The sequence below is a fragment of the Pelecanus crispus genome, chromosome 6, assembly GCF_030463565.1.
Source record: "Pelecanus crispus isolate bPelCri1 chromosome 6, bPelCri1.pri, whole genome shotgun sequence".
Taxonomy (NCBI): Eukaryota; Metazoa; Chordata; class Aves; order Pelecaniformes; family Pelecanidae; genus Pelecanus; species Pelecanus crispus.
This window is the reverse complement of record NC_134648.1, coordinates 68263533-68288957: the sequence shown is the minus strand read 5'-3', so window position 1 is coordinate 68288957 and position 25425 is coordinate 68263533. Positions and strand designations below refer to the sequence as shown.

General features: G+C 40.4%; 1 protein-coding gene across 5 annotated transcripts in view; it reads right to left on the bottom strand.

Moving 5' to 3' along the window:
- BRF1 (BRF1 general transcription factor IIIB subunit) overlaps positions 1-25425 on the bottom strand; it is a 179748-nt gene that overhangs the window by 21275 nt on the left and 133048 nt on the right. For 4 of the 5 annotated variants that reach the window (XM_075713226.1, XM_075713229.1, XM_075713227.1 and 1 more), the window contains 3 exons: positions 23439-23520; positions 23286-23341; positions 21168-21424 (listed from right to left, as the gene is read on the bottom strand). In XM_075713226.1, the coding sequence (XP_075569341.1) occupies positions 21168-21424; positions 23286-23341; positions 23439-23520 (395 nt within the window). The remainder of the gene's footprint in view (positions 1-21167; positions 21425-23285; positions 23342-23438; positions 23521-25425) is intronic. The other variant, XM_075713228.1, reaches the window with a different exon arrangement.

Genomic DNA, 25425 nt, shown 5'->3' with positions numbered 1-25425 from the left:
TTGGCTTCAGTTCTGACATAAATAATGTGCAAGCCTCACATTTATTAAAAACAGATGAAACAAGTCCCAATTCTTTTTGAATAGCAGAACTACTGAAGAGACCTGGTGGAGTTTTGCACAGCGGGAGTTTTAGTTGTCTATCACCACACATTTAAACACTTGAGGACTTTGCAATAAATGCTGAATTGAATTCACCATCAAAAGACAAAATCCATGTTCTATCTGCCAAAACCTTTAGCAGCCTAAACAGAAAATGTCACAATTGATTTTCAGTAACAGTATAGAAATAAAAAACAACATTTTGAAGTCTTTAGGGCATAGATAGATAGACAGATAAACAGTGTGATGGACAGATGGATTCATAGCTATAAGTAATTTTTTACTCCTCCTAAGCAAAAAATCAGGCTTCAAATGGATTGATACAGCTAAACAGATTAAGAAAAAAACCCAACTAATGAGTAATTTTATTTTTAAATTCTCTGGTCTGTCATTGGCCTAGAGGTATAAAGTGAACACATTTTTTTTCTAAAGCACTACTGGTTTTTTTGCATTAAGGTTAAAGAGCTTCCTATCTCCTTGACTGATGTCAGATAAAATAAAACAAAAACATTTGAAAGGACCCACCCTAAGCTATTAAAACTGCTGTTTTCAAGGTTCTTTTACTCCCTCTCCATTTCTCTGACAAAGTCACTGTGCTGGTTTGGGCAGGGATAGCCTTAATTTTCTTCACAGTAGCTAGTATGGGGCTGTGTTTTGTATTTGTGCTGAAAGCAGCGTTGATGACACAGGGATGTTTTAGTCACTGCTGAGCAGTGCTCACACAGGGTCAAGGCCTTTTCTGCTCCTCACCCCACCCCACCAGCAAGCAGTCTGGGGGTGCACAAGGAGTTGGGAGGGGACCCAGCCGGGACAGCTGACCCCCCCTGACCCAAGGGGTGTCCCACACCGTATGGCGCCATGCTCAGCACATAGAGCTGGGGGAAGAAGAAGGAAGGGGGGGACGTTGGGAGTGATGGCGTTTGTCTGCCCAAGTCACCGTTACGCGTGCTGGAGCCCTGCTTTCCTGGAGATGGCTGAGCACCTGCCTGCCCATGGGAAGCAGGGAATGAATTCCTTGTTTTGCTTTGTTTGCGCCTGTGGCTTTTGCTTTACCTATTAAACTGTCTTTATCTCAACCCACGAGTTTTCTCACTTCTACCCTTCCGACTCTCTCCCCCATCCCACCAGGGGGGAGTGTGCGAGCGGCTCTGTGGGGCTTAGTTGCCAGCTGGGGTTAAACCATGACAGCCATAAATTACCTTTGGGCTCACTTCACACCCACAGAACCACTGTTAGGGGTAGGTCTGCAGAGCCCCCCAAAATCCCGACCCCCATCGCACCTCAGCTGGCTCCAGCTCTCGCTGGCCAACAGATGCGTTTTTGTGGGAGGAGGCACGGCTGGTGTATTCACAGGTGCCCTTTTCTCTCTAAATTTAGCGGATTTTTAATACTCCTGATTTAAACAGTGCAGTGAAATACAGAGCAAAAGAAATGCAAGCCAATGTCCACAAACTCTCAAGGCTGACTGCAAGCATTTACCAAACATACAATATTGGCAAGCAGTGGCGGCTGCTGAGCTGATAAGCTGTCTACTGTGCTTACAGACAGGCTCCCACGTTTAAAAGGACTGAGAAATAAGCAACTTTATAATACTGATATAAGGGAATTAATGCTAATATTAGAAAAAGGAGTTTCAATAATCAGGGTCTGCAAAATGCAGTCCTAGTAAGCAGTAAACTGGACCACTTTCAGAATTACCAAGTAACCTGTTTTCATGTAACCTTTTCAAAATGAACAACTGACCTGCATCCAGGATGACAGTAAATCAGATTTTAGTTTCCCCTTCTGCTTGCTGCACTGAAAAAAAAAGGTCAAAGTAACAGCTCCTACTTAAAATGGTAAAATGTCTATGAGAACGGTAACTGGAGTGGGGAAATAATTTGCTGAAAATTTGTTTCTTTAAGACTAAACCCACTTTAGCAGGGTCAACAGAAGCAAGAGAGGTCAAAACAACTCCCCTTCGCACCGGGGCGGCTGCTGCAGTTCACAGGCATTTCCCCTCCATCACAGGCAGGAGTTTTCGGCTGCTCCCCACCCCAAGGAGCCTGAGACAGCTGAACTCCCGCAGTCGAAACAAACCGGCCCTGGTGATTTACAAACTTCTTTTAAGATGTTTTCAAACCCTATTGCACTTCTACTGGTGTTATTAGTTGGAAAAGAGTCTGAGGGTGCTGACTCCCACGCACAGAGATGAAACTGGGCCAGCCCAGCATGCTCCTCTCTCGCCCATTACTGGCCGGGGTGTGCAGCACCCTCTGCCTTGACATGGTTTAAGTTCACCTCCAGCTACAGAGGACCCACAGGAGTGCGTAAATGCTTCACCACCACCGTTTATCTCTTTCCTCAAGTCTATGAGTGCCTTAAGGAACAAATTCAGACTTAATCTAATCAGATAGAGCTCCAAAAAGAGACAAGGATCTTCTTATGTCACTTCAGTATTTGGCCCTCAACCTGTATTTTGACTATGCTGTCTTCAAACATGGCACTCAACCTTACCGCCACCAAGACTTTCCTTCTGCCGTCCCACTGAAATTAGCCTTTTCCTCAGTTTCAGCCCAGTTCTGCCATGCCATATGCTGCTGTTTCCCTCATCTACGCTCTAAACACTCGCACGCTCACGTATGCGTAGACTCCTATCGTCACGCTACTGGCAGCATTTCAGCATCTCCTCCAGATCATCACCATTTTGTTTCTTGCTGAAATCACCCTAATGACTCAAATTCTTTCATCCGCAGAAGGGAATGGTTCTCCAAGACAGGCCTAATGCCTCCCTAATCTGTCACGTGTTGCTTCTCCAACGCGTAGCCCAAATTGGTCCTTTTGTAGAGCCTCATATCTAATTTGCAGTCCACTATCTCTCTATCTCTTTCAGCCTTATGGCTTTTACAGCTTCTGCTCCCATGTATGTCTGCATTTCAGATTATATTTTGTTGGATGCATTAGCCTGGATTTTTTCCAAGATGCTCTTTTTTATTTCCTGCTCAGTTACATTTTTTTTCTTAGTGGCACTGCTTTGCACGGCCGTTTTCAGTCATCTTTGCTGTATGACTCACTTTATTGTCTCCTGCAGATTTCATTAGCACAGTTCTACATCTCATTATGAAGTAGGACTGGATTTCACACATTGTTCAAGCTTTCCACAAAATATCTTCTTGCAAGTTAGCACTGTCCTCACTGTTTGCTTGGGCAGACATGGTACTCCTCAAAAGGCAAGATCTTGGGGTAAGAGAATCTGCCTAAATAGTCCCAGTTTCCTGAAGTGCTATGAGGAAAATGCTAATGGTGTTAGAGAAACAGGGTATGTTAACACCATTAGCTCCTGGAAGATTTTGGGTTTTCCCATGACCTGTTTTGTTAGGTATTTGAAGGTAACTCCTGCCAGGAACAGATGGTGCTCAAGCAGACAACTGGCAAGGGATCTAGAAGAGTGCACTGAGATGGTGTTGTGCGTAAGTCTGGCCAGTTATCCAAAAACCGGTATGAATACAACAGGAGCTGCCAAAAGGCATTGTTTCGGAAAGAAAATGTAGTAAGTAGGACAAATAAACCTGTAGGTGAGGAAATTTAAGAAACTTTCTGATAGGATGGTGCCTTGTCTATTAGTAGCTCCATTTCTGAAGCGTTTGTATCAAATAGTCTACGGATAGTCGGAAGTGAGTAACGCTTTGACATGTGCCCGTATAAAAGGATATGATAATGATCTTTCACAGATGTGATGGCACAATTTAAATAGCGGACAAGACAAGCACTGTTTGAGAAACACTTAAAAACAAACAAATCTTAATCCTCCACAAAATGCCTTCAAGTGGCTGAATAAATTTCTTCCAAATTTTTACTCCGATATTATCCTACTTAAGATCAAAGAAAGGATAACATAGGAGACCTTCAAATGAATTACACTATACATTATGTATGTGTTTTAGATAATCCCTGCTAACTGTCCAAAAACATTTCATTTTCAGAAATTGCATACTCCTCCAGCATAAACATTACTAATGATGAAAAATAAAACCAGAAGGGATTCATCTCCTTTCTAATGCTAAATACTGCACAAGTAACTACCATCTATGTAATCTTAATGATGCCTCAATACAATTTCCAAAACTGAATACAAAATTGAGAGTAAATTGTTAGGAGATTACTCTTCAAGAGAACTATTGCCAGTAATCTCCTAATAAGACCTGTCACTTTGACCTTCATGCGTACTTCGTTAACACCTTCACTTGCTGCAATATTTGTGTGAGTCTAAGTGCAATGAGGAGCCCATTTAGGAAGAAGTCCCTTGTGCATTACGCCTCAACAAGCCACAGGCTTGAAATATCCATGGAACCGTTTAAAATATTTACGGCCACCAAGGTCAAGCCCTGGAGATCCTGGACAGAACTCTATCACACTCTGAGAAATGGAAATATTTCTTTCAAACCTCCCCCCCTCAATAAAGTATGTTTAACAAAGACTTAAAAGCGTTGTTTTAAGTAAACCCTGCAGATACAGGGAAACTCGTATAGACTCTTTTCTCTGTCCATAACTCACCTCTCTGCAACACACAAATAACATTAATCTTTACAATGTCCCCTATAAAATCTAGATGTAAGGGGTCCTAACCACAAGATTTCATGCCTTTATTTTGAATTACTGTATTTGTGGGGAGCAGAGGATGCTGCAGGTGGGAAGCCAGAGACAGCATTACAATTCCAAGTGCCAAACACTGCAGCAGAAAAGCCCCATAAAGATGTTTACCAAAGATAGCCCTGATACACTATTACTCATCAGGGGACGGCAGGGCCAGAGCAGCTGCTGCACTTCAGATCGTGCTGTAATTCATAGCACTGTTGCAGGAGCTCCACTAAATGTCCTGAGGCTTCATCACCCGTTGTACGCTAGCTCCGTGCTTCTCTCATATCAGTGCATATATCTACCATTTAATGGACATATAGGCAACTCCACATTTTGGAACACGACAATTAATTTAGAATTCATTTTCTGCCCCTTAAACATCCCTCCTCGGTACATGATCTTTAAATGATTTTGGTTAGGGTATCTTAAGCATGGTCAAATGATTTTGATTATAGTATGACATTTTCACAACGAGTAATTCAGGGAAAGTTCTAGTTTTCTGTAGGTACCATTTTGAAGAAAGTTGTTTGTTCTGTTCCTCCCACTTGAACAGCAAGATATTCCTTCTCATTCTAACCAACAACTGAAAGCTGTGGAAGAGCTACAAAGCCCACAAAAAGATACTTGCATAACCATTAACTAAATGTTCGCTGCGATCAAGGCAATAATTAAAAACAATTAAAAACAAGTCACAGGCTGACCCAGCATCAGTCTCAACCCTTTCAGGGAACGAGAACCATCACTAAAAGTGATAACTTTCTGGCTCATCAGGACACTGGCAAAAAAAAGGCCCAAAGAAATCTTGTAATTTTTTTAACAAGATACTAGCCTATCTCACAAGTGAGGTTTTCCACTGCCAGATGGTCGATAGGAATGCTAATGGAAAGAGTTGAAGCTGAAATAAAGCTGCCACTTTTAATCAATCACAGACAACTGTGTCATCAATAAGCAACTCGTGTTATGACAAACTCCCTTTGGTTCACTACAAGCAAAGTTGATAAACCACATCACACCTACAAATTCATTGCTGATATTGGGCAACGTTAATGTAGGCATTTTTGAGGGTTAAAGATTATTCTTTCCCTAGCAATGCTGTGATTTTGGATTCGCTCTGAAAAATTGCTCAAAAGAACAACAGTTTCAAAATGTTAGAAGCTATTTAGATAGTAGCTCAGTTGGGGAAAAAAAAAGCGCCACCAAAAAAAACCCACAAAACCTCAAAAAATCCTCTTAAATCAGCTACAGCGTAATAGAAATTCACTCCTTATTTTCAAGTCTTTGCTTAAACATACAAGGTGCACTCTCCACTGTATGGAAAAGATAATTATAAAAGCATAAGTATGCGACAGGCTGACAGTCCATCCAGCTCTCTTTCACTCCATTCCAGCCCTTCCAAACATCCAGGGACCACAAGATCCAACAGAGGTAGAAGTCACAAAAATAACCAAGTTCTTCTGCTCTTTGTGAAAATCAGAACTAGGAAGAAGAGGCTCAAAAGAGTTCCGCCTCCAAAGGGGAAAGAGTTGAGCCATGCAGGTATCAGCTGGCCAACAGCTATGTGCCTTGCACCTGAGAAGCCCATCTCTGCTTGCAGGAAAGGCTCACAGAGGAGATTTGGGGTTCTTGCTCCAGCAGCAGAAGGGAATGATGACGGGAAAGAAGATGGCAATCAATAGAAAACCAGACTTTGCCAGTTCCACTGCTCATGGCGCAGGTTGCTTTATAAACATATTTTTAACAGAGGCTTCCAAATCCTGCGACACGGCCTCGGTAAGAATTGTGCCTTTTTGCTTTCACTGACTATTGTCCATCAGTGTTTTGAAATATAATTGCAAAAACAAGACTCTACGATTAGGCTAAGGAAATCTAATATTTTCCCAATTTAGAGGCAATATGGAATTCAGTTGCTCGAAAGAAGAAAGAATAAATGACAGAAGTTCCAACAGCGCAAGAGAAAACGAGTCATTTCGACTCCACTTATGGAGACACAGGAAATTATAATTAGCCCAAACTTCATAACTTGTCTATCAGAATAGCAATAAATACATTATTAAAGATGTTTCTCCCTCCTTGCCAAATTACAAACTCCTGGTATCTAACTTACAAGGACCAGAAGTCAACGCAAAAAACTTTCAGGCTGGTTTTGCAACTGTCACTGGGCAAAACCACGCTGACGCACACACTCCTTTGCCTTCCTTTCATCGCCCAACTGAGAGAGATGACACCTTTGTAACGCTGAGCATCAGATACGAAGCAGTCACATTTTGCTTGGTTTTTGCTTAGGTTTTTTTGGCATCCATCCAACTGTGCTGGACAGGATCACTGGAACAGCATGAACCCTTCAATATAATTTTGAAAGAATATCAAACTGTGTGCACACAGACAACACCGTTGATCCATTTTATGAAATAATGAACGCCAGGAGGAGTATCCCAATATCTTCAAAATTTAAACCCAGCAATTTTTATTCCAGTAATAATACTCTGAAAGATAATACATTAGAGTTGTTATAGACTGCTGCAGCATCATAGATTAGTCTCATAGTATTGATCTTCAGGACACCAAATGGCAGATTTGTGAATGTTCCCTACAGTTTAATCAGTGACCACCTTTCTATGGTTTTGAACTATTTTTTCTCCATTTTCCTATTTAATCTTTTTTTGTGCTTTTGAAGTTCAAAGGAAAAGAAAAACACAGCTATTTTTCCTTTTCATGCAAAATGAAAGGTTCTTTTTTCTAGATTTTGAGAAAGACTGCAGTCAAAATAGTACCTAAGAGCCTAAGTTAGACAGACAGACAGTAAGACTGATACACTTGATAAGAGCTAAAGATAAGCAAGATGATTAAACAGAAGGGTGATGCCCATCCTAAAAAATATTGCAGAGAAGAAAAAAGGAAAATATTTGCAGTAATAGTGATAAGACAGCATGTTTAGTAACTTATCAGGGAAAGCTGTAGCACAAATTGGCAAAAATTCAAACATTCTTAAGTAGATTGTTTTACCATTTCCTTCCAAAAGCGTGCACAAAGCCTGAGAACACTGACTCAGTCAACGACCTGCCTCGTTAGGGACTGAGTCTCAGAATTCTTTGCGGTGCCTGCATACATACCAAAATACACGTTGCTCCACCATTTGACAGCGTGAAACAAGTCCACTGAGGTCAGTGGGACAAAATCCAGACCTAGGTATGCTACACTACAGAAAACCTTAAGGTGAGCCATTAGTAGAAGACCTGGGTGATTGAAATCACTTACTTAAAGCATTCCCTATCTCATCTTAATGACATTTTTAAAGCAGCTATGTTTAAATTCCTCTTTAAAAACTCTCTTGAATATTACAGCTCCTGGCTTTGACCCTTTGGTTATGGTGGTAAACTGAGAGTGTTTAAATCATTTCAGATTTACCCTATTAAGTGAATTTCAACTGGAAGCTGGCCAGGTATCTCTGGAGCTGTGATGTGGAGCACGGTGCAAAGGCAAGAGGAGCTCTGCTGCTGAGAGCGCTTTAGTAAAAGATAAGTCTCCCAATAAAAGCCTGAAGATCTTGACCAACCTTTAAAATTACTTGAAAGTAGAGCCTAACACGGGTACCCTCAGCTCCACCATGTCTCCCACAGTGTACGCCCAGCACCCTGCCCAGCCCAGCAACAGCACCACAAACATCAGCTCTTAAAACTGTGGCCTGCAGAGAGGTAGGCCATTAAAGGTCTTGATTACTGTGCTAGAAAAAGTCTTAGCTATTTCATTTGCTTTAAAATGGGTTTTAAAATGAAATCAGCAGATATTGAAATTGAAAAGAGAGGGAAAGTAATTTAGACAAAAATGCATCTGTTACTGTGGCTGGCCTCTTGCAAGTGCTCTGCAAAAACCATCTGAAATCTGGACTTCCCTGAGCTGCAAATCTTATCAGCAAATGCTGAACCATAAACTTGGTTTTCTAGTGTCTGGTCTTCACCAAAATGTTAATAGAACGCTGTGCTTAATACCTGTGAGCTACTAAGTAGCAACAAAATAATGAATATATACTATACTGCAAGCCCACTCAAGGCCTTGGATCTCAGGATTTCCTACCGCTTCATAATTTAAGACCTCCTTATGTTTTAAGGAGTAATTTTAAATTGCAACCCAAAGCTAATAGAAAACTACAGCCTAGTAATCATCAGATCTTAGAAATGTTCTCTGTCAATTCTCCCAATGATATAGAAAGAAATGCATAAACCCCGCATTTTCCTTAAACAGCTATTTAAAGAACGTTTTCTGTAAGATTTGTGGTTTTACATATATACACACACATGCATATATATATAGACACACATACACATATATACATAGATATACATAGATATAAAAAACCCAGAACCTGAAGATTACCATGTGCTGAAAGACGAACTGTTGATGTGATTTAATTATATTTGTATTTTCTGCAGTTGAAAAAAAGACGAGTTATTTATCCACTCCTGGATCAACTATAGGAAGCACCTGAAAAATGTTGATTCAGTAAAACCAACGAATCTTCCAAACAAGTGTGGGCAAATGAATGCTGGGGCCGGGTTTCCCATCCATCAGGCTGGGAGCTGTGCCTTGTTTTTCCAAGGCAGGGTTTGAGATGGCAAGCCTGACCTTACAGCCATCGCCGCATTGTTGGTGCCAGCGGGTGAAGGCTCCGGAGCAGGAGCAGGCTGCTGCCTCCTGATAAATCACTCCTAAACACAATGGGACCCTGGCAGACAATAGTGTCTACGGTGCCTTTTGATGTTAAGGGTTTTTCTAATCTCTTCAGGTTAGATTAAGAGAGAGGCAGCCAGGGTCGGCAAAGGTCAGCGAGATGAGATTAATTTTTACAGAAACCTTTCCCTTCCAGCCAAGACCTCTCTAGCTAGTCGGTCACTTGCTAGTCAGTTATTTTGCATTATACAGAATTTATGATTTCTTATGGCTTACACACATGCTTTACACTGGACTCAGTTCACTGGTTGCAAAAAAACCCCGAGACCCCAGTGGCTTTAAATCCTTAATTAGCTCTTTCTTTTCCTTTTCTTCCCTTCATGCTTACCCTCCCTCTGTTTGTTTTTTTTTAATAGAACAGAATTAAGTATTGTCATTTCATGCTTTTAGAGTTGATGAATCAGTATTTAGGTTTATTTTAATGAAAAGTATGATGCAGTCTATCTGAGCCATACCAGATCAATCTATGTAATCCAGTTAAACCAAATTATTTCATTACCCCAATGCTTTGCTGGTGAAAAGGAACAAGAATATTTTAAGAAATAACAGGAAAATGAAAATATGGATGCACAGACAAAAAGTAGTTCTATTCCTACAGGGATTTAAGGAAATTTAAGGTATACGTACTCTGAACTTTTCCCATGATGAGACTGAAGCTTTTTCAGCAAGCTTCTCTCTTACACTTTTGGAGTATATATGTTCTGACTTTAAAAATAAAAGTAAGTTATATAAAAACTGACAGTAAGGCCCAATATTTTTTTATATTCCAGATTGCCCACAGGTCAAATATACTTTTGGACTGGACCAGGCTGCAGGCAAAGAGAGGTCTTATTTCACCAATGCGTTCAGAATATTTGAAGAGGTGTGGCAGAGGCGGTATCACAAATGAACAAATCAGCAAAAGTAGGTTTTTTGCATTGCCACATCACTGAGAGCCATGAATAATCCTAATCTCCTGGACACTGTCCACAGGAGGAGGAGGAGGAGGTGAAGGAGGAGGAGACCCCAGAAGGTGCAGCCTGATGTAGGAATACCCAGAGAAGGTTCACAGGAGGCATCCATCAGCAACATGAGCAACCCAAACTGCTCTCCTACCCACCTTATTCCACAAAAAAACAGAGTTTATCTTTCTCCTACTCTGTTCCCATCAAATTTGTTCTGTAATATTTCAAAAGGTAGGAATAAAGTGCAAACATGTTTAAGAAGTGCTATATTTGCATATCAATTTTTTAAGCCAATATTGCTTGTACACAGTTCATTTGGCAGGAAATGGAAAAAGAACAAGTGTCTAAACCACCTTCATCTAAGTAGCATATTTAGGCACAGAATTAACTCTTAAATTGACTTACTAAACCCCAAACTGGAAGGGCCCATCTCTGCCTCCAGGAGCCGGGCAGCAGGTGATGCTGCCTTGTAATAACCGGTCCTATGTTTTAAAACACCCTGATTTCTGCCTTCATCTAATTATTTGATTCACTGTTGACTTTAATCTCTGTTATTAATTCATCACATGACTGATTCATTCAACCACAGCTTTAATCTGACAATTGTCTCGCTCAACTTCAGCAGCAACAGTTTTAGTTAGGACTCCAAATTATTTTGTTTCTTTATTGCTGCATGATAAAATCCGTGCAGAAGTGTACAAAGCCGTTTTTCTGTTAAAACTACCATGTCACCACTCTAGACAGGCAAAGATAACCTTACAAAATAAATGTGCCAGCCACTTCACTCTGCTTCCAGATTTGTATGCGTGTACTTCATACTTCAGATCTCAAAACACTCAGATTAAATATGTTGATAACTTCTTAAAAGAACACTATGCTGTAAAGTAGCATGGATTTCTTGCACATAAATACCACATCTAAAACCGTTTCTGAATAAAGAGACAACAGACCATTAAATACATGCCCAACACCCCTATTCTGTATGGGACCTGAGAGTGCTCTCAATATACAAGCATCTTCCAGTGCTCCAATTCAGCAAGGTTGCACTCAACTCTGAATATCAATACAGATTTCAAAACCATCGCTCCATGTCACGCTGCAGGCTGTACTAGCCTCATTGTATCCTTTCCCTGCCAGCTATCACAGTCCTGTTTGAATGAAAAGATTTCAAATTGCCTACAGTTTTTGCAGCTGCTGAGCCAGGCGATGCCTTGAAAGAGCATTTGGGGTGAGAGGTTCTCCACTTCCATGTGCACTTGGGAGATGCACTGCAGGTCCTGAGGTCCATACACGCACTACTCTACTCTGTACCTTCCCATCCAACCTCTGTAGCAGCACAGGTTTCTTTTCAAGTGTAAAATATGGGGGAAGAGGAAAATATGTAAAAGCTGGTGGTTTCCTCCCTTACTTCTTTTTAGGTCACAAGGAAAGGGTCTGTATGACAGAAGAGAAGGAGACGGGCTGCTCTAGAGCAGGTGGGGAAGTTACCTGGTTCCTGCATATCCTAAACATGGCAATGGGTTTGTTCAATGCATCGTGTTGCACTGGAGGAAGGGGAAAATGTTGGGCAGAAATTTCTGACTCACAATAAATTGGAAGTTCAGCAACAGAAGAAAAAGTTAAATTTACTGCATATATCTTCCAAGACCACATTTTGAAGTTATCTTAGTACATTTCATCCTATATTTTGTAACAATTGCAGCAAGGTACAACTGAGATCAGTCAGCACACCAGAAGCATCACTGAGTAATGGAAGAGCACTTACATAAATGACTAAGTTACAGTACACTGGCCAATTTAAAACTAATTATGTAGATGCTGTTAAATATTATGCGAACAAACAGTACTTCAAGTTTTGCAACAAACTGCTGTAACTTCCCAGTACTTTACCCAGCCATGGTGAAAGAAGTGCTGTCATAACCACATAATGATTGCCAGCTCTCCGGTCTGGCAATACATGCAAACATCAAGAAACAAGAAGCTTCACGTGACTGCTCTCCTAGTTTGGGTATTAGTCTGGGTAAAATAACATATGCCATACTGTAGTGAGAAAAAGTTAATTTTTTTGTTTGTTTTGTTCCATTTCCTTCAACATTCAACAGATATTCGCTGAAGACTCCACTTACAAATCTAACATGCACCAGACAATACACTTTCCCTGGTTTATACTAAAAAAATGAGCAGCTATATACTGTAAAGATCAACAAGCAGACCCTGCTGGAGCAGGGTCAAAGGAAAATCAATTCCGAAACCAACCATTTTCCACCCGTGAAAACACAAAGAAAGAAATCTGAAAAATCTACAGACTGAGAACGATCATTTCACAGCGCTGAAGCACTGCCAGCCGTGACAGCAGGACACGCACCGTTAGGGTTTGATAACAAGAGCCACAACACTTCCTATTTCTTTGTTTCTTCCCACTCCCCTCACCCCCCACACCACATATAACTGTTTTTGCTAACACGCTATTAAAGTTCAAGAGACTGCGCATACATACTTCTATTAAGTCTCCCATTAGACCCCCTGAGTGTAATTTAGAAGAAAAAAGCTCGCAGATCATTTTCTTATAACCAACCTGAAAATGAGAACATACATAAACAAGGCACTCGCGATCCAACTGTCACACCAAATTATCTTCTGGGCTAAAATTGCTCCTATTTGGTCTTAAAATGCAAGACGAAATTATTTCAGACAGTCACAAAAATCCCCTCTGCATTTTTGCGCTGCCCAGCTGACCTCCCCCGGAATCCGACAAGGAGACAATTTTCTTGAGTGGGAGGCGGAAAAGCAATATCCAATTTATATTAAACAAACAAGAAGGCTGCTGTAAAAATAAGGAGACTTGACCTGGGTCTGGGCCACGAGGTCGAGACAGATCAATGCCTTTTTAGTTTTAAATTGAAGGCATTCTAATCATTTGGGGTAAATGGAACAGAGCACTGGATTTGGCAGATGCTCATTATTGCTGAAACACTCGCACAAGCCTAGATGTGTCCTCACCCAATCTTGAAGGGTTTATTTATATATATTTCTCAAAGGTTCTCGTAAGTCCAAATAAATGACAACTCAGGAACACTCCTCTGCAGTCCCAGCAGACCATGTTCCCTTATCCTTACACTAAACTATATTTTGACAACATTAAATGCCTGTACTATAAAATTCGAATGCTTTTAATGAATGATGTACAACTAGAGATGATTTGCAGCATCACTGAACTTACAGAAATTGGTACAGTTCACATCAAGAAGGCTTCTTTACATTATTTCTCCTATTATTAAGCTATTCCAGGGGCATTTTTCTCCAATTATATTTTACACAGTGAAAATACAGGTGGGTTAGTTGCCACACTGCAATTTTGGCATTTTATTCCAGTACTCCAAAACTAATTCCAGTACTCAAAAACTAGTGAATCCAAAACTGGGATTTCTTAGGAAAAAATACTCCATTTTCATAACTTAACAAGCTAGAAAACCTTTGTTCCTCTTAACTCACTGGCAGAACAGGCATGAAAGGGGGAAACGATTCTGTAATTCACCTCCTGCAGGAGGAAGGAAAGGATTGAGGGATGCAGGAGGAAGGAGTGAGCGTTTTGGTACCTTCGCCCTAACGAACCGATGCTGCGTGACAGAAAAGCGCAGAGCTGCTGGAGTAACTGCTGAAATGACTCAGGAGGCAGAAGCAGCTCCTGCAGCAGCAGCACGAATGCACCCAGAGCCTGCAGGCTGGGGATGCGAGCTCTGCCGGGTGATGGCTGGAAAGGAGCTCCCTTCCCTACGGTACAGAGCACAGCCATGCACAACACTATCCACGCATGTTTCAGAGTTTAGTGCAGCTGTATTTTCAGGAGTATCAAGCCCATCCGATGTGAAAGAAAAATGTTATCGCTGGTATCGGGGGAAACTGATCTTCAAAATAGCCTGAGTAGTCAGAAAAAATGTCAAATCCTGACAAACACCTGCCAGCTTCTCGAAGGATGGGTTTGGGGAACTGGTTTTTCTTTTTTCGAGGAAAAAAAAATTCTTTCCCCTTCCTTCTGTCCTATCTCAGTGTCAAGAGAGATGAATTTGAGGGTAAAGGTATCCCTGCCACACCGTTCCCCGGACAGTGTGCTGGTTGTTGCCTGCCAAGCCTTTCGGTGGCATTTGCTTAACTTCACATCTGCTCGGGAGCGTGGTGCTATGTGCAGAAGCAATGCATTTTCCCTTCTGTGTCCTCACTGAATGAAGAAGGAAAGGCTGCTGGTCATCACATTTCAGCGTTCAGAAGTTAAAAACACACGCTCATTTTAGAACACGTTGGGTCAGATACATTTCTTTCCAGTTCTTGCCTCTGATTTATCTCCTTATTGCAAACGGCTTCTTAGCTCATATGAACAGCAGTAACCTGCAGCATTAGCCAGGTTACAACATTACTACAGGCTTTACTAGATCAACTGTGAACAAGTAAATGCATGTGTCAGCTCTTTTCAAGGTCATTTGTAAAGCTCTCCCCTGTACAGCTAACTTCAATAAGGAGATGCATGACTTTAAAAGCAGAACCTTGGAAGTCTTGAATTCATTTTTTCTTGGCTTTTCTTTTTTTGTAAATAAAATACTAAACATAATTTGTATAAGCTAGTCCCTCTAAAAGTTACAAGACTGAAAAATACTGGTAAGATTTATTTTAAGTGGAGGTACTTATCAAATGTCACCGTTTTCCTGTTCAAAATGACTAATCATTTTGATTAACCTTTGATTTAAATGATTATATACCACAGCAAAGCACAAACATACATAAAATTACACTCCAAAGAAATTCTCAAAGCACAGATCACATAAGAAAACAGTTATGTCAAAGTGGTTAGAGAATTTATTTACCACATACATAATATTCAAACCAAAAGCTGAGTCCACGCTCAACGGGAAGGCTCCCACCACATGTACATTCATACCCAGGAATCACAGTCTAGTTAATCCCTCAGCCAACACGAGACTGCTTCCAGAGGAAAGACCAAAAATATCAACCAAATAATAATTAAGCTATAGAAGAAACTCCTAACTACTATCTCAACAAGTATTCCCAGTAAGGAATTTTATTCCAGGTAGGAAATTGGTGCTAGCACGTTAGTCACATATAAAAAGAAGGCCTGAAGCAGCACAAGACAAGAAATAAAGTTTAATATCTCATTTTGAGTAAATACATATGAATTCCAAACCATGTCACAGACTTCAAAGCAGAGAGAGAAAAACAGGATATCAAAGGTAAATTAGACAAAGAGCTGAAGGCAATTGTGAAAAATAAAAATATATGGTGGAAAATTAAAGCATATAAAACCACTCTTAAGATCCCATCTCAAAGGGCCAATTTCTACAGAGAATGCATACCACTGAAGTTAGCATGGAAAAGACTCTCTCTCAAAAGCTTCATATCTGCCAAACATGGGGACTTCAGACACCCAGGAATCCTTTGGATTATTCAAGCCGAGCTTTGTTTCACGCTGTTTTGGATCTAAGTAATCTGGAAAACATGAGCTCACGCTCCTCCCCTCCACGAATACCAGTCTCATAATGTAAAATAAACTAAAAATATTGTACATTAAAAAACCTGTTTGCTTTGGGTTTATAAAAATAAATTATAAGCCATGGCCAATGTAGAATAAGCATTCGGGACAATCAGACTTGTAGCTGAGTTAGGAGCACCCAGCCAGGACGCAGCACGGCACTCAGCACACCACCTCCACTCGCCGAAACCGTAAACCTACAACTAAAGGGATTATGATTATCAATAGTCCTGGACGTGAGGGAAAGAGTTGGTTTGAGGCTTCTTCCCTGCTTACTCCCCAGGAGAAAGAAACACAGATTCTGCTGGACATCCATAGCATCAACAAGTGAAGAGAAAGTTTTCAGGCTGGGTGTGATAAACAGCGCCCCATGCTCCCTCCCTCCCACAACTTTCCCAAAAATAATCTGGCAAAGCCAATGAGATCGAAACAAACTTCCACCTTACGGAGTAATATGCACATCCTGGACACCAGAAAGGGCCAAATGAGGGTCAGAGCTGGGGGGAGCCAGGGGCAGTGCTCCCACCGCCTTGCAAGGGGAGCTGACTCTGTCTCCCCGGGCTCCCTCTGCAGCATGGGATCATCAGGCTCCTCCAAAGCATCTAAATTAGGCTTCTCCCCATATTTTACCCCCCTGGGGGAATCTGATTCCAATTAGAAAGTACTAAGTAATATATCAGGTTAAATGAGATGCCGAACACTAGGCTGTAGAAAAGTATTACAGACGTTCTCCCAAATAATAAAGGAGATTCTTCTAGTGTCGTGACACCCACTGAAGAGCCAACAAGAATGTAGCCGGAGGAGATGCTAATTCAAAGTGTCCTTCCCCGGGCAGGAACTTAAGCAGCAGAACAAGTCCCTGCTACTGCAAACGCACAGTTTGCAACATCCAGATCCTGTGGCTCCGAAACACAGATGGAGCCACGTGCCAACGTGTACAAGCAAAATGGATGGTCGATAAATACAAGTGAGACCATGAAGAGAATTTAGAGGTGAATTTCTAAATCGAATCAAATTTGAGATCTCTACCATGGGCTTTTGTCATATTCGTAGCAAGCATGATTTGGTTTTCTATTATATATTCATATGCTTCCATTCAGAACAACCTTGTTTCATTACAACGGATTCAGCTGTGCTTCGCAGTCCTGCTTCATTTCTTCCAAGGCAAATTCTTCAGGAGATTAACCCGACACATTTATTCCCCCGACAATATATCCTGTCTTTTCTGATATCATTACCAATTTCAAGCACATAGCAATAAATAGGCTTAAAATTTTTAAAAAGTAGTGACTTGAAAGCTTTCTGCTTCCCACGTTTTCTCGGTACAACACATTTCACTTCACAAGTAATGTTGTAAGATTCAGCTCAAGTAAATATAAAATAAATTATTAAGCTTCTAACCAAAAGCTTCCAGATCGAAACCCCCTCTTTATTGGACTTGAAGAGCTCCAGCGCATGGCACAGCTCTAACTGGAGTTCAGGTTTTAAGTAGCTCAAAGTGGCAATTATTCTTTTCTAGGAGTTCGACATATTATTCTTATGCTTCATATGCACAGAAGACATTAGTGAAGATAAACTGTGCAACTGGTAATTGAAATTAAAGCTGCAACATCTATTATGGTAACATCCACCGTGCCACATCTCTAACACACAGAGAATGAAATGGCTTTTGCTTATGAAACACCAATTGTGATACCCACTAGAACAAAAATGCATTAAGAAATGTAATGAAATACACTTACACAACATAAAATTTTCTAAAATTACTTACATTGCCATTACCAGTCTTCTACCATCTTGACAGATACAATAAGTAAAACCCCAGTATAATTCTGGGAGATGTGTCTGAGAAAAGCACGTCTTTTTCTAAAACTCAAGAAGTTGCACAGCATCCACGGTAAAGGAACTCATTAAAAAATCCAGTTTGCTTCTGGAAATATTGATGTATATAATGCCTACTCATCTAAAAAGGAGAAATCTGCACAATCTGTGGAAGAACTCTTTGAAAGTACCTTTCTAACAAGATTTCAGAAAACACCAAACATTTCTGAGATTTCAAAATCAGGATTTTTTATGAAATAATATAATATGTAGATAAACTATATTGTCTTTGGAATCCAAGTAAACATTAAGTGATTATAGTAGCAATAAAGCTATATTAAAAGGGCTACCAACTGAAAGAATATCCCGTTCAAGCACGCTCCTGGGACATAAAGAGCATTCCAGCTCTTTATAAATTTCTTGCATATCAACAACTTTTTACAAGGCTGTAAAATTTGCTTATCATTATCACATCAGTAAACAAAAGCTTTTCCAATATTTTAACTGATTAACACTGTAACGCTAGCTTATGTCATACTACAAAAAAGAAAAACCGCTCAGAGATCGCACCATGTCTGGCTGGGGTAACCCTTTTTTAAGAGATAATCTGGAGCCCTCTATGCGGAAATAACAACGCAGAGCGTTTTATAGCAAGGGGCAATTAGAAAGATGGAGATGAAGATCAACTTCCTATTTCCAGGCTGCTACATAGTGTGTATGAAGATGATTTCTAAGACACATGACAAACTTGGCTGCATCATCTGTCCAAACCTGGTGAGATATGTAACATCTTGGCTTGCAAAAGGAAAGCAATAAAGATATTTATTTATTTAAAAAAACCCCAAACCCTACTTTCCTAATATTATACCTTTACAAGAGTGCTGCTTTAATCACCAAGAACAAGTATTCCTTTCCTAGCCTGTAAAGCTCCCTGTAACTTGGTACTGGTACCTTCTAATTGGGATCAGGACTAAATCAGTAGCTCTTTAAAACCTGACTATAACTCAGATGAACTAAAGGACCAGATCAAAGCACGGTTATGCAAGGTGCTACTGCAGTCAAATGCAGCTTACTAAATATGTAAGACACATAAAGATAAACATGCAGGACTGCAAATCTCTACAAACCAAAACGGTTAGCAAGATCTCTGCAAATGCCTCCTGGATAAAGATACATTATGTGCTTCGTTCATTTTCTAATGAGCTACGTTCAAGGGTTTTATTATTATTAATTGCATATAAATTACCATGATTTTTGTATCACTGGGAAAGTATTTAGCCATTCACCTCTCAGAGGAACAATGCTGAACAAAGGCAATGAATGCATGGCATATAGGAACAATGCAGAACATAGAAATTTATGCATGCCATTTAAAAGGCATGGCATTTAGACTACTAGCAAAAAAATCAAAAGTGTGTCATAAATCTTTAATTGTAAAAAAAAAAAAGTCCAACTAATGGTTTGCCAAGTCCTTGATATTATTTAAGCAAGAACACTGCCTGCTTCTGGAGTGCAAAATCTCCTTAACTCACGTATCTGCATGTATTCCCAACCTCTGAAGCGTTCTGCTGCAAAATTCATTGTATCCGAGATCTGCTAATCATCATCAGGAAACTCTGTTATGCATCTTAAGGACGTACTTTAGGCTCTCAAGAGGAAAAATAAACATGTTTTATTAGCTGCTTTTGGAAAATACTGATTTGTATTTATTTAGAAACCTTTTCAAGTTGTACCACTGTTAAATTAAATATTTATGGCATGATTTTCCAAAGAGTTTAACACCTGTTAAGAGTTTAACATGCTGACTTCAACAGGAGCTCCAAGTGCCCACCATTTCTGCAAACCTCAGAAGTGACAAGCTTCAGACATGGTGAAGCAGCTCGAGCGTGGATGTCAACTGCTGAGCTTTGAAATGCCACTGGGATCCCCACCAGCCCCTACTTCCCATCGCAGCATTGCATTTCAGACAACTGAATCGGCCATATTTTACTAGAAATACCAGAAACATGACTCATTAATGGCTGTTAAATCCAAATAAAGCATAGGGTAAATGCTGTTAGTTAATCCTCAACACATCTTCACGTTCCTTCACTAGTGGAAAACTTATGTGCTTGGGTCATTAGACATCACCTCAGTAGCAACTTACAGAGGAGACTAAAATCCACAGTGAGTCAAGAACTGGAAAGCAAAGCTGTTGATATTAAGAGTAAGAAGTTGAACGAGGATGAAGCCATCTTGGTAAAATACAGACTAAAGAAGGTAGAGCAAAGAAAGAAAAGATGTTTGGTAGACTGCAAAAACCTGCATCCCAGTGACAGTGGCTTTGGCATTTGGCTTCTCAGCCAAAATTGAAGACTGTGCCTCTGGCCTCACCGTCAAATGAAGTCAAAATAAGGGGTTTGGGCTAGTCATCCTTATTTTGCTTAGCTTCTGAGGGACATGCACTTACTAACCCTCCCAGCTTCACATTTTCAGGTATCCTGCGTCTCCCGTTCTTGTACGAACAGATGATTTCTCGCCACCCTCCCACCCTCCCTGGTCCTTTACCCACTCTTGGCTGCAACACATGCCTAAATCTGAACTATGGAGCAAAGGCACCATCTTGCATTTCAGAATTAAATACATAATTTCCTTGTGGCATCAGGCCTATACTTCTGGAAGCAAACAACTGTGTATTTTAGGCAGTAAATAAACATAACGTCTAAGCAAGAAATTACTATACACAGGCATGATTCAAATGATCATCTGACGTGGTTTCATAAACTGAAGACGAATAAAATAGTTGAATATTGCAGATAGGACACATCAATCTCCTTATACACTTTACAGCACACTACAAATCTGCCCAGCAAGTCAAATATTTTACTCATTAAAATAGTAGCTTTCATCACACTATAAAACATTTGTAAATGCAGACCAGAAAACCGACAAGTGTATTTACTGTAAAGCTTTATATTTGTGTCATCAATTAACAACAAAAGTTTGGAATAAAACTAAAATAAAAGCTAATCAAAACAGTTAGCTGTCAAAACAGATGGGAACTATATTTTTCAAATCAAGCAAAAAGCCAAAGCTTTCGAACATTTAGTGTCATGTCAGATGATACAGACAACTTAGAAAGGAAGGACAGCAAATGTCAGGATTGTATGAAGAAAAGGTGTCCTCGGCTGAAAGATTCACGTTTATGAATTTACATTGATTTTTTTTTTTTGGCTTCAGGATGATTAACTTGCACCAAAGCAGACCTCTGACACGTGAACTATAAATAAGGTGCTGCCGCAACACTGCAGGCAAAATAAATAAAAACAAGAGCCCCGACATTATTTTAGCCTCAAACAAATGTTTCAGTCCCTACATTGTCTGGCTTGGAAAGATACATAGACAGTCTCACAGACAGAGATATAAATGAACAATTGCAGTACCTTTTTCCCACACTGTTTACAGGGTTGGCTATATTCCTACTGGCAATAGATTTTCTTCTTGACAGCTTCTTGGTGTTGGTGCTGTCATCAGTGCTGTCATCCTCTTTCTTTGGTGTGTTACTTCCTTTGCTGTTCAGGTCCCTTAGCACATTATAATTAATTTTACTTGAGATTTTCTTCTGTTCTAACATCTTTTCAATTGCCTCTCCTGCTGTGCTGGCTTGAATTGGCTCCCGCTTCTTTGCAGATTTCTTTGGCTTAATTAAAATATAAAATTAGTGATGTAGATACAAACAAAGTTTCCGTGAAGCAGAAGGGTGAGCTGCAGCTCAGCAGTCCTGGCTCAGGTGCTGCTGACGCAGGGATGCAGGCGACGCGGCCGGGCGAAGCCAGCGATCCCTCTCCTGCCACTCAACGGGACCGAGAGGTCTCTTTTCTCCGAGAGATAAGTGTTCGCTTTTTGCCAAATGCCCACACGGTTTATTACAAATTCTTTACTTAGTATTTGAAATGCTGCCAGAGAAGAAACATGGGCCATTTCTCATGCATGAAAAAAAAAAGGGAGTGAAGACCTATTACAGGAACAGGGACCCTGATAGCATCACCCAGCCTGGAAATGAAGAAATTCCCCTGCTAAAATTGCCTTTAGAGTCAAGCTGGATCACGACTCCCCTAAGCACTGCAACTCCATATCGAAACTGCAATGGTTATTTTATATCAAGTTCGAATGCAGCATAGGAGAGCATCTACCCAACTCCTCCTCCACACTGAAAAAGGCCAAGAATATTAGCAGCAGCTTTCTAAGCGTGGACCGGCATTAACGCCAGCGGATTGGAAGCAGGAGGCTGCAGCCACACGAGCGCGGCGGCGATGTCACCTGCAGCTGCCCTTCCCAGGCACACGCTGCGAGCCCAAGCCCAGGGCTGCGCTGCGGAGGCTGATGCTGCGCAGGGCCAGCCGAAGAGGAATGACACCGGAGAACATTTCTAGCCGTGTCCAATGCCTGGGTAGGTACGGAAAAAAAAAGAACCCTCTGTTTCTCATCCGGCATTTTCCTTTTCAAAGGAAGGTTTTAACACCAAGCTCTGCAGGAGATTTATTTTTTAATGTATAATAGCCCCTCTGTTTACCTACATGGGTCAAGTGCTACCTTGAAATTGGAAAGCACTGTATTAATCAAGTTCTACTCGAGCTGTCAGAAACAATACAGAGTTAGAGAAAAACTCCTGTGTTGTCCGAACAAAAAGGTGGGTGTTTAGGCTACTTGGTGGTGCCAACGAGTTATACAATTTTGAAAATTGCTGGTAGACTGCCATGTCTCTGTAAGCGCAGGATGAATGAGAAACTCTGAAGCGTAAAACAGTGTTTCATTGTCTGGTTTTGTTTTTATTGTTGAAATACCTAGGGGAAGTAGGAAACTCTGTCTTTCACATTAGTTGGAAAAAAAGATAAGAGGATATACGCACTAAAAACTCACATGGATTTTAGTTGCATGTGGAAGATTTGACTTGTCACTTGCTCAATTACACAAAATAGTAATGCTGTAAATCGTGAATATACGCCCAATTAGGCTGCTTTAAACTGCTAAACATGGAGACAGGACATGCCATTTGTTAACATAACTGTCGCATTCTTTATGAAAGGTAGAACAAAATACTCCTTCAAGTGACTCTAACAAGGATCTGTTCAGTTCTTCATAAAGAAATCATTATTGTAAGAGCAAAGAAAGCTACTGAAGTTATGGCAAGTACAAACAAATTCCCCATGCACACATTAAAAAAAAAAAAAAAGAATTAAATATGTCTTAAGACCTGTATTTAAATAAGCAAGCAATTAAGACAGCAATCATAAATGCAAAGAGCCAGCTCTGACTTTGCCATGCACAGAATTTTCTCACAATAGTAACTTAAAATAAAAGTTTGGGCAAGAAAGTGTTTTACTCACCACCTGAAAAATTATAGCCTTGTATTTCAATAACAGGTAGAGATACAATAGCTTTTGCTCGTTTAGTGGTGACCTGTGCCATTATGCCCATACATCCTACATGGAGTTGATCAGCAAATGTAATGAATTTCCAGAACATTTTCAAACAGACACAGTTAGCACACAGTTTAATACCTTGTGTTCCTTATAAATCCCAAGTTCTTTCTCTTTTGCTATTCTTGCTTCCTTTTCTGAAAGATGACAAAAGGGTAGCCAGCATGAAGATTACACAGACTGCATATTTCAGCAACACTGGCCAAAAAGAGAATTTCAGTCCTGTATACTTACCTTTTTGTTCCTTCAAATAATCTGCATTTTCTTTCATCCACAGCTCTGCTTTTATCTGAGCTTCTGTTTCGTTAAGTATATACTAAAAGACAAAACAAGTTTATCTACTTTCAGAAATCAACCTGAAAACCATAGAGCAAAACCGAATTGAAAAACCACTGGCAAGGTCAATTCACATTCTGTTTTTAAAAATACATTAATAAAAGAAAATATGACTGAGATGTGATAATCAGAGAGCATTTCTAGTAACTTCTAAAGCTGGCAAAAAACAACGGCATGTTTTCAAAAAACAGCACTTGGTTTCCAAACTATGATGGGGTGACCAACAACCATCCAGGACTCATTGTACATGGTCTGTAATTAACCTAAAATGATCCTGGTTTTATGATCTTTTTCAGATGATATGAGAGAGTACCATGACAACATGGTCGTCTGCAAGCAATTCTGTGTGTTGATGGTGGTCTGTAATTCAAAACAGAAAGGGAACCATTGCCCGGTGCTACCAAAACAGAACCATGTGTCTTCTGGGTAGGTTTCTGTGAAGGTTTAGGCACAGTTACTGAGATTATTAGTTCAATGGCCACATCTGTGTGAATGAAACAAGCTTAGATTGCTGGAGTTTTAGTCCTCTAGATTTTAGAGAGTTGGGTTCAGTAACCACATCTAGGCTTTTTTCGGTTAACTCCACTTAGTCTCGGTAGCATCACTAGTAGGTGCGGAGCTGTAAAACACATCTAGAACTACTCAGATGAATTACAGAAATAAACAAACAGGTAGGTAGCAGCCAGGCTGGCAGGTTCGTAGATAGATCTCCTCTTTAATTACTTCAATGTACAAATAAACCCAGTATTGAGTACAACTGCCTGTAAAACAAAAGTTGTCTACAGCTGATGCTGTTCGGGAGTGAAGAACTTCTGCAGAATGGAGAAGACAAACTGGGTCATCATTCATGAGCAAGACACTTCATTTTTAAGCAGTACACCCAAGACTTGTAAAACGATGTTTAAGTGCAAGAAAAACAAATTGAGATTACTCCACCTTAGGGGTTTGAGCATTCAAGATCTTCTCCAAAGTAAAACGTATATATAGGATTTTATGAGAAAAATAACTCCAGTCAAATGAAACTAATGCAGGGAGGAGTCCTTCCTCCGAAGGCGAACAAGGCGAGCAAAGAGCTGTGCGAGTCCTGGTTTATCAGACCAATATTTTCACTCGTTCATCTGCTTCTATTAAAGATGAGCCGTAACAGTAAAACTTGCTTCCTCCTACCTCAGTTATTCATCTTTCTTATGGTTTTAGAGAGTTCATAATCTTGAGCTTACAATATTACAGTCTATTGCCATGGAAATAAACATGAGGTCATAAAAGCAGAGTTATGACCTCATAACAGAGCCTAGGAGGAGGAGAAAATGTGCTTGTTCTTCCCCCACGTTTGTTTAAATTACGGACCTGCTATAGTGAAAACCTTCAGCCTCCCCGCTCCCTCCATACCACGGCTGCTCCATTCACAAGACCCCTCCTAACGCCCAGCCTAGCAAAACCCACTTCACAGCTGAAGTCAAGCTGAGCGTTTTCCTGCTCCTTCATCCATTGCCAGCAACATTCTGCAGAACAGTAATCCCTATGCAACCTCATTGTTCTCAATGATTTTGTACCCCAAAAGGAGTTTTTAGCATTGGCGTTATCTGTTCAAATTACACTTTAAACCAGCGTGGCGGCTGGAGAGGGCATCAGGCTCAGAGTCAGGAGATCCGGACTCTGTCGCATGTTCAAGTGGTGACCTGCTGTGTGGCCTTCAACAAGCCATTTTCCACAGCTGGCTGTCTGTCATGTTCAGGCTATATGGTAAAGGGTATCTTTCACTGCCACACAAATAATAATAAATCCAGAAAATGTTATGGAAACCTTTGAAAGAACACAGAAGCTGTACATGCTGGTTTTACAGTTTGGTTTCCATGGCAGCCTCCTATGTTGAATATATCTTAAT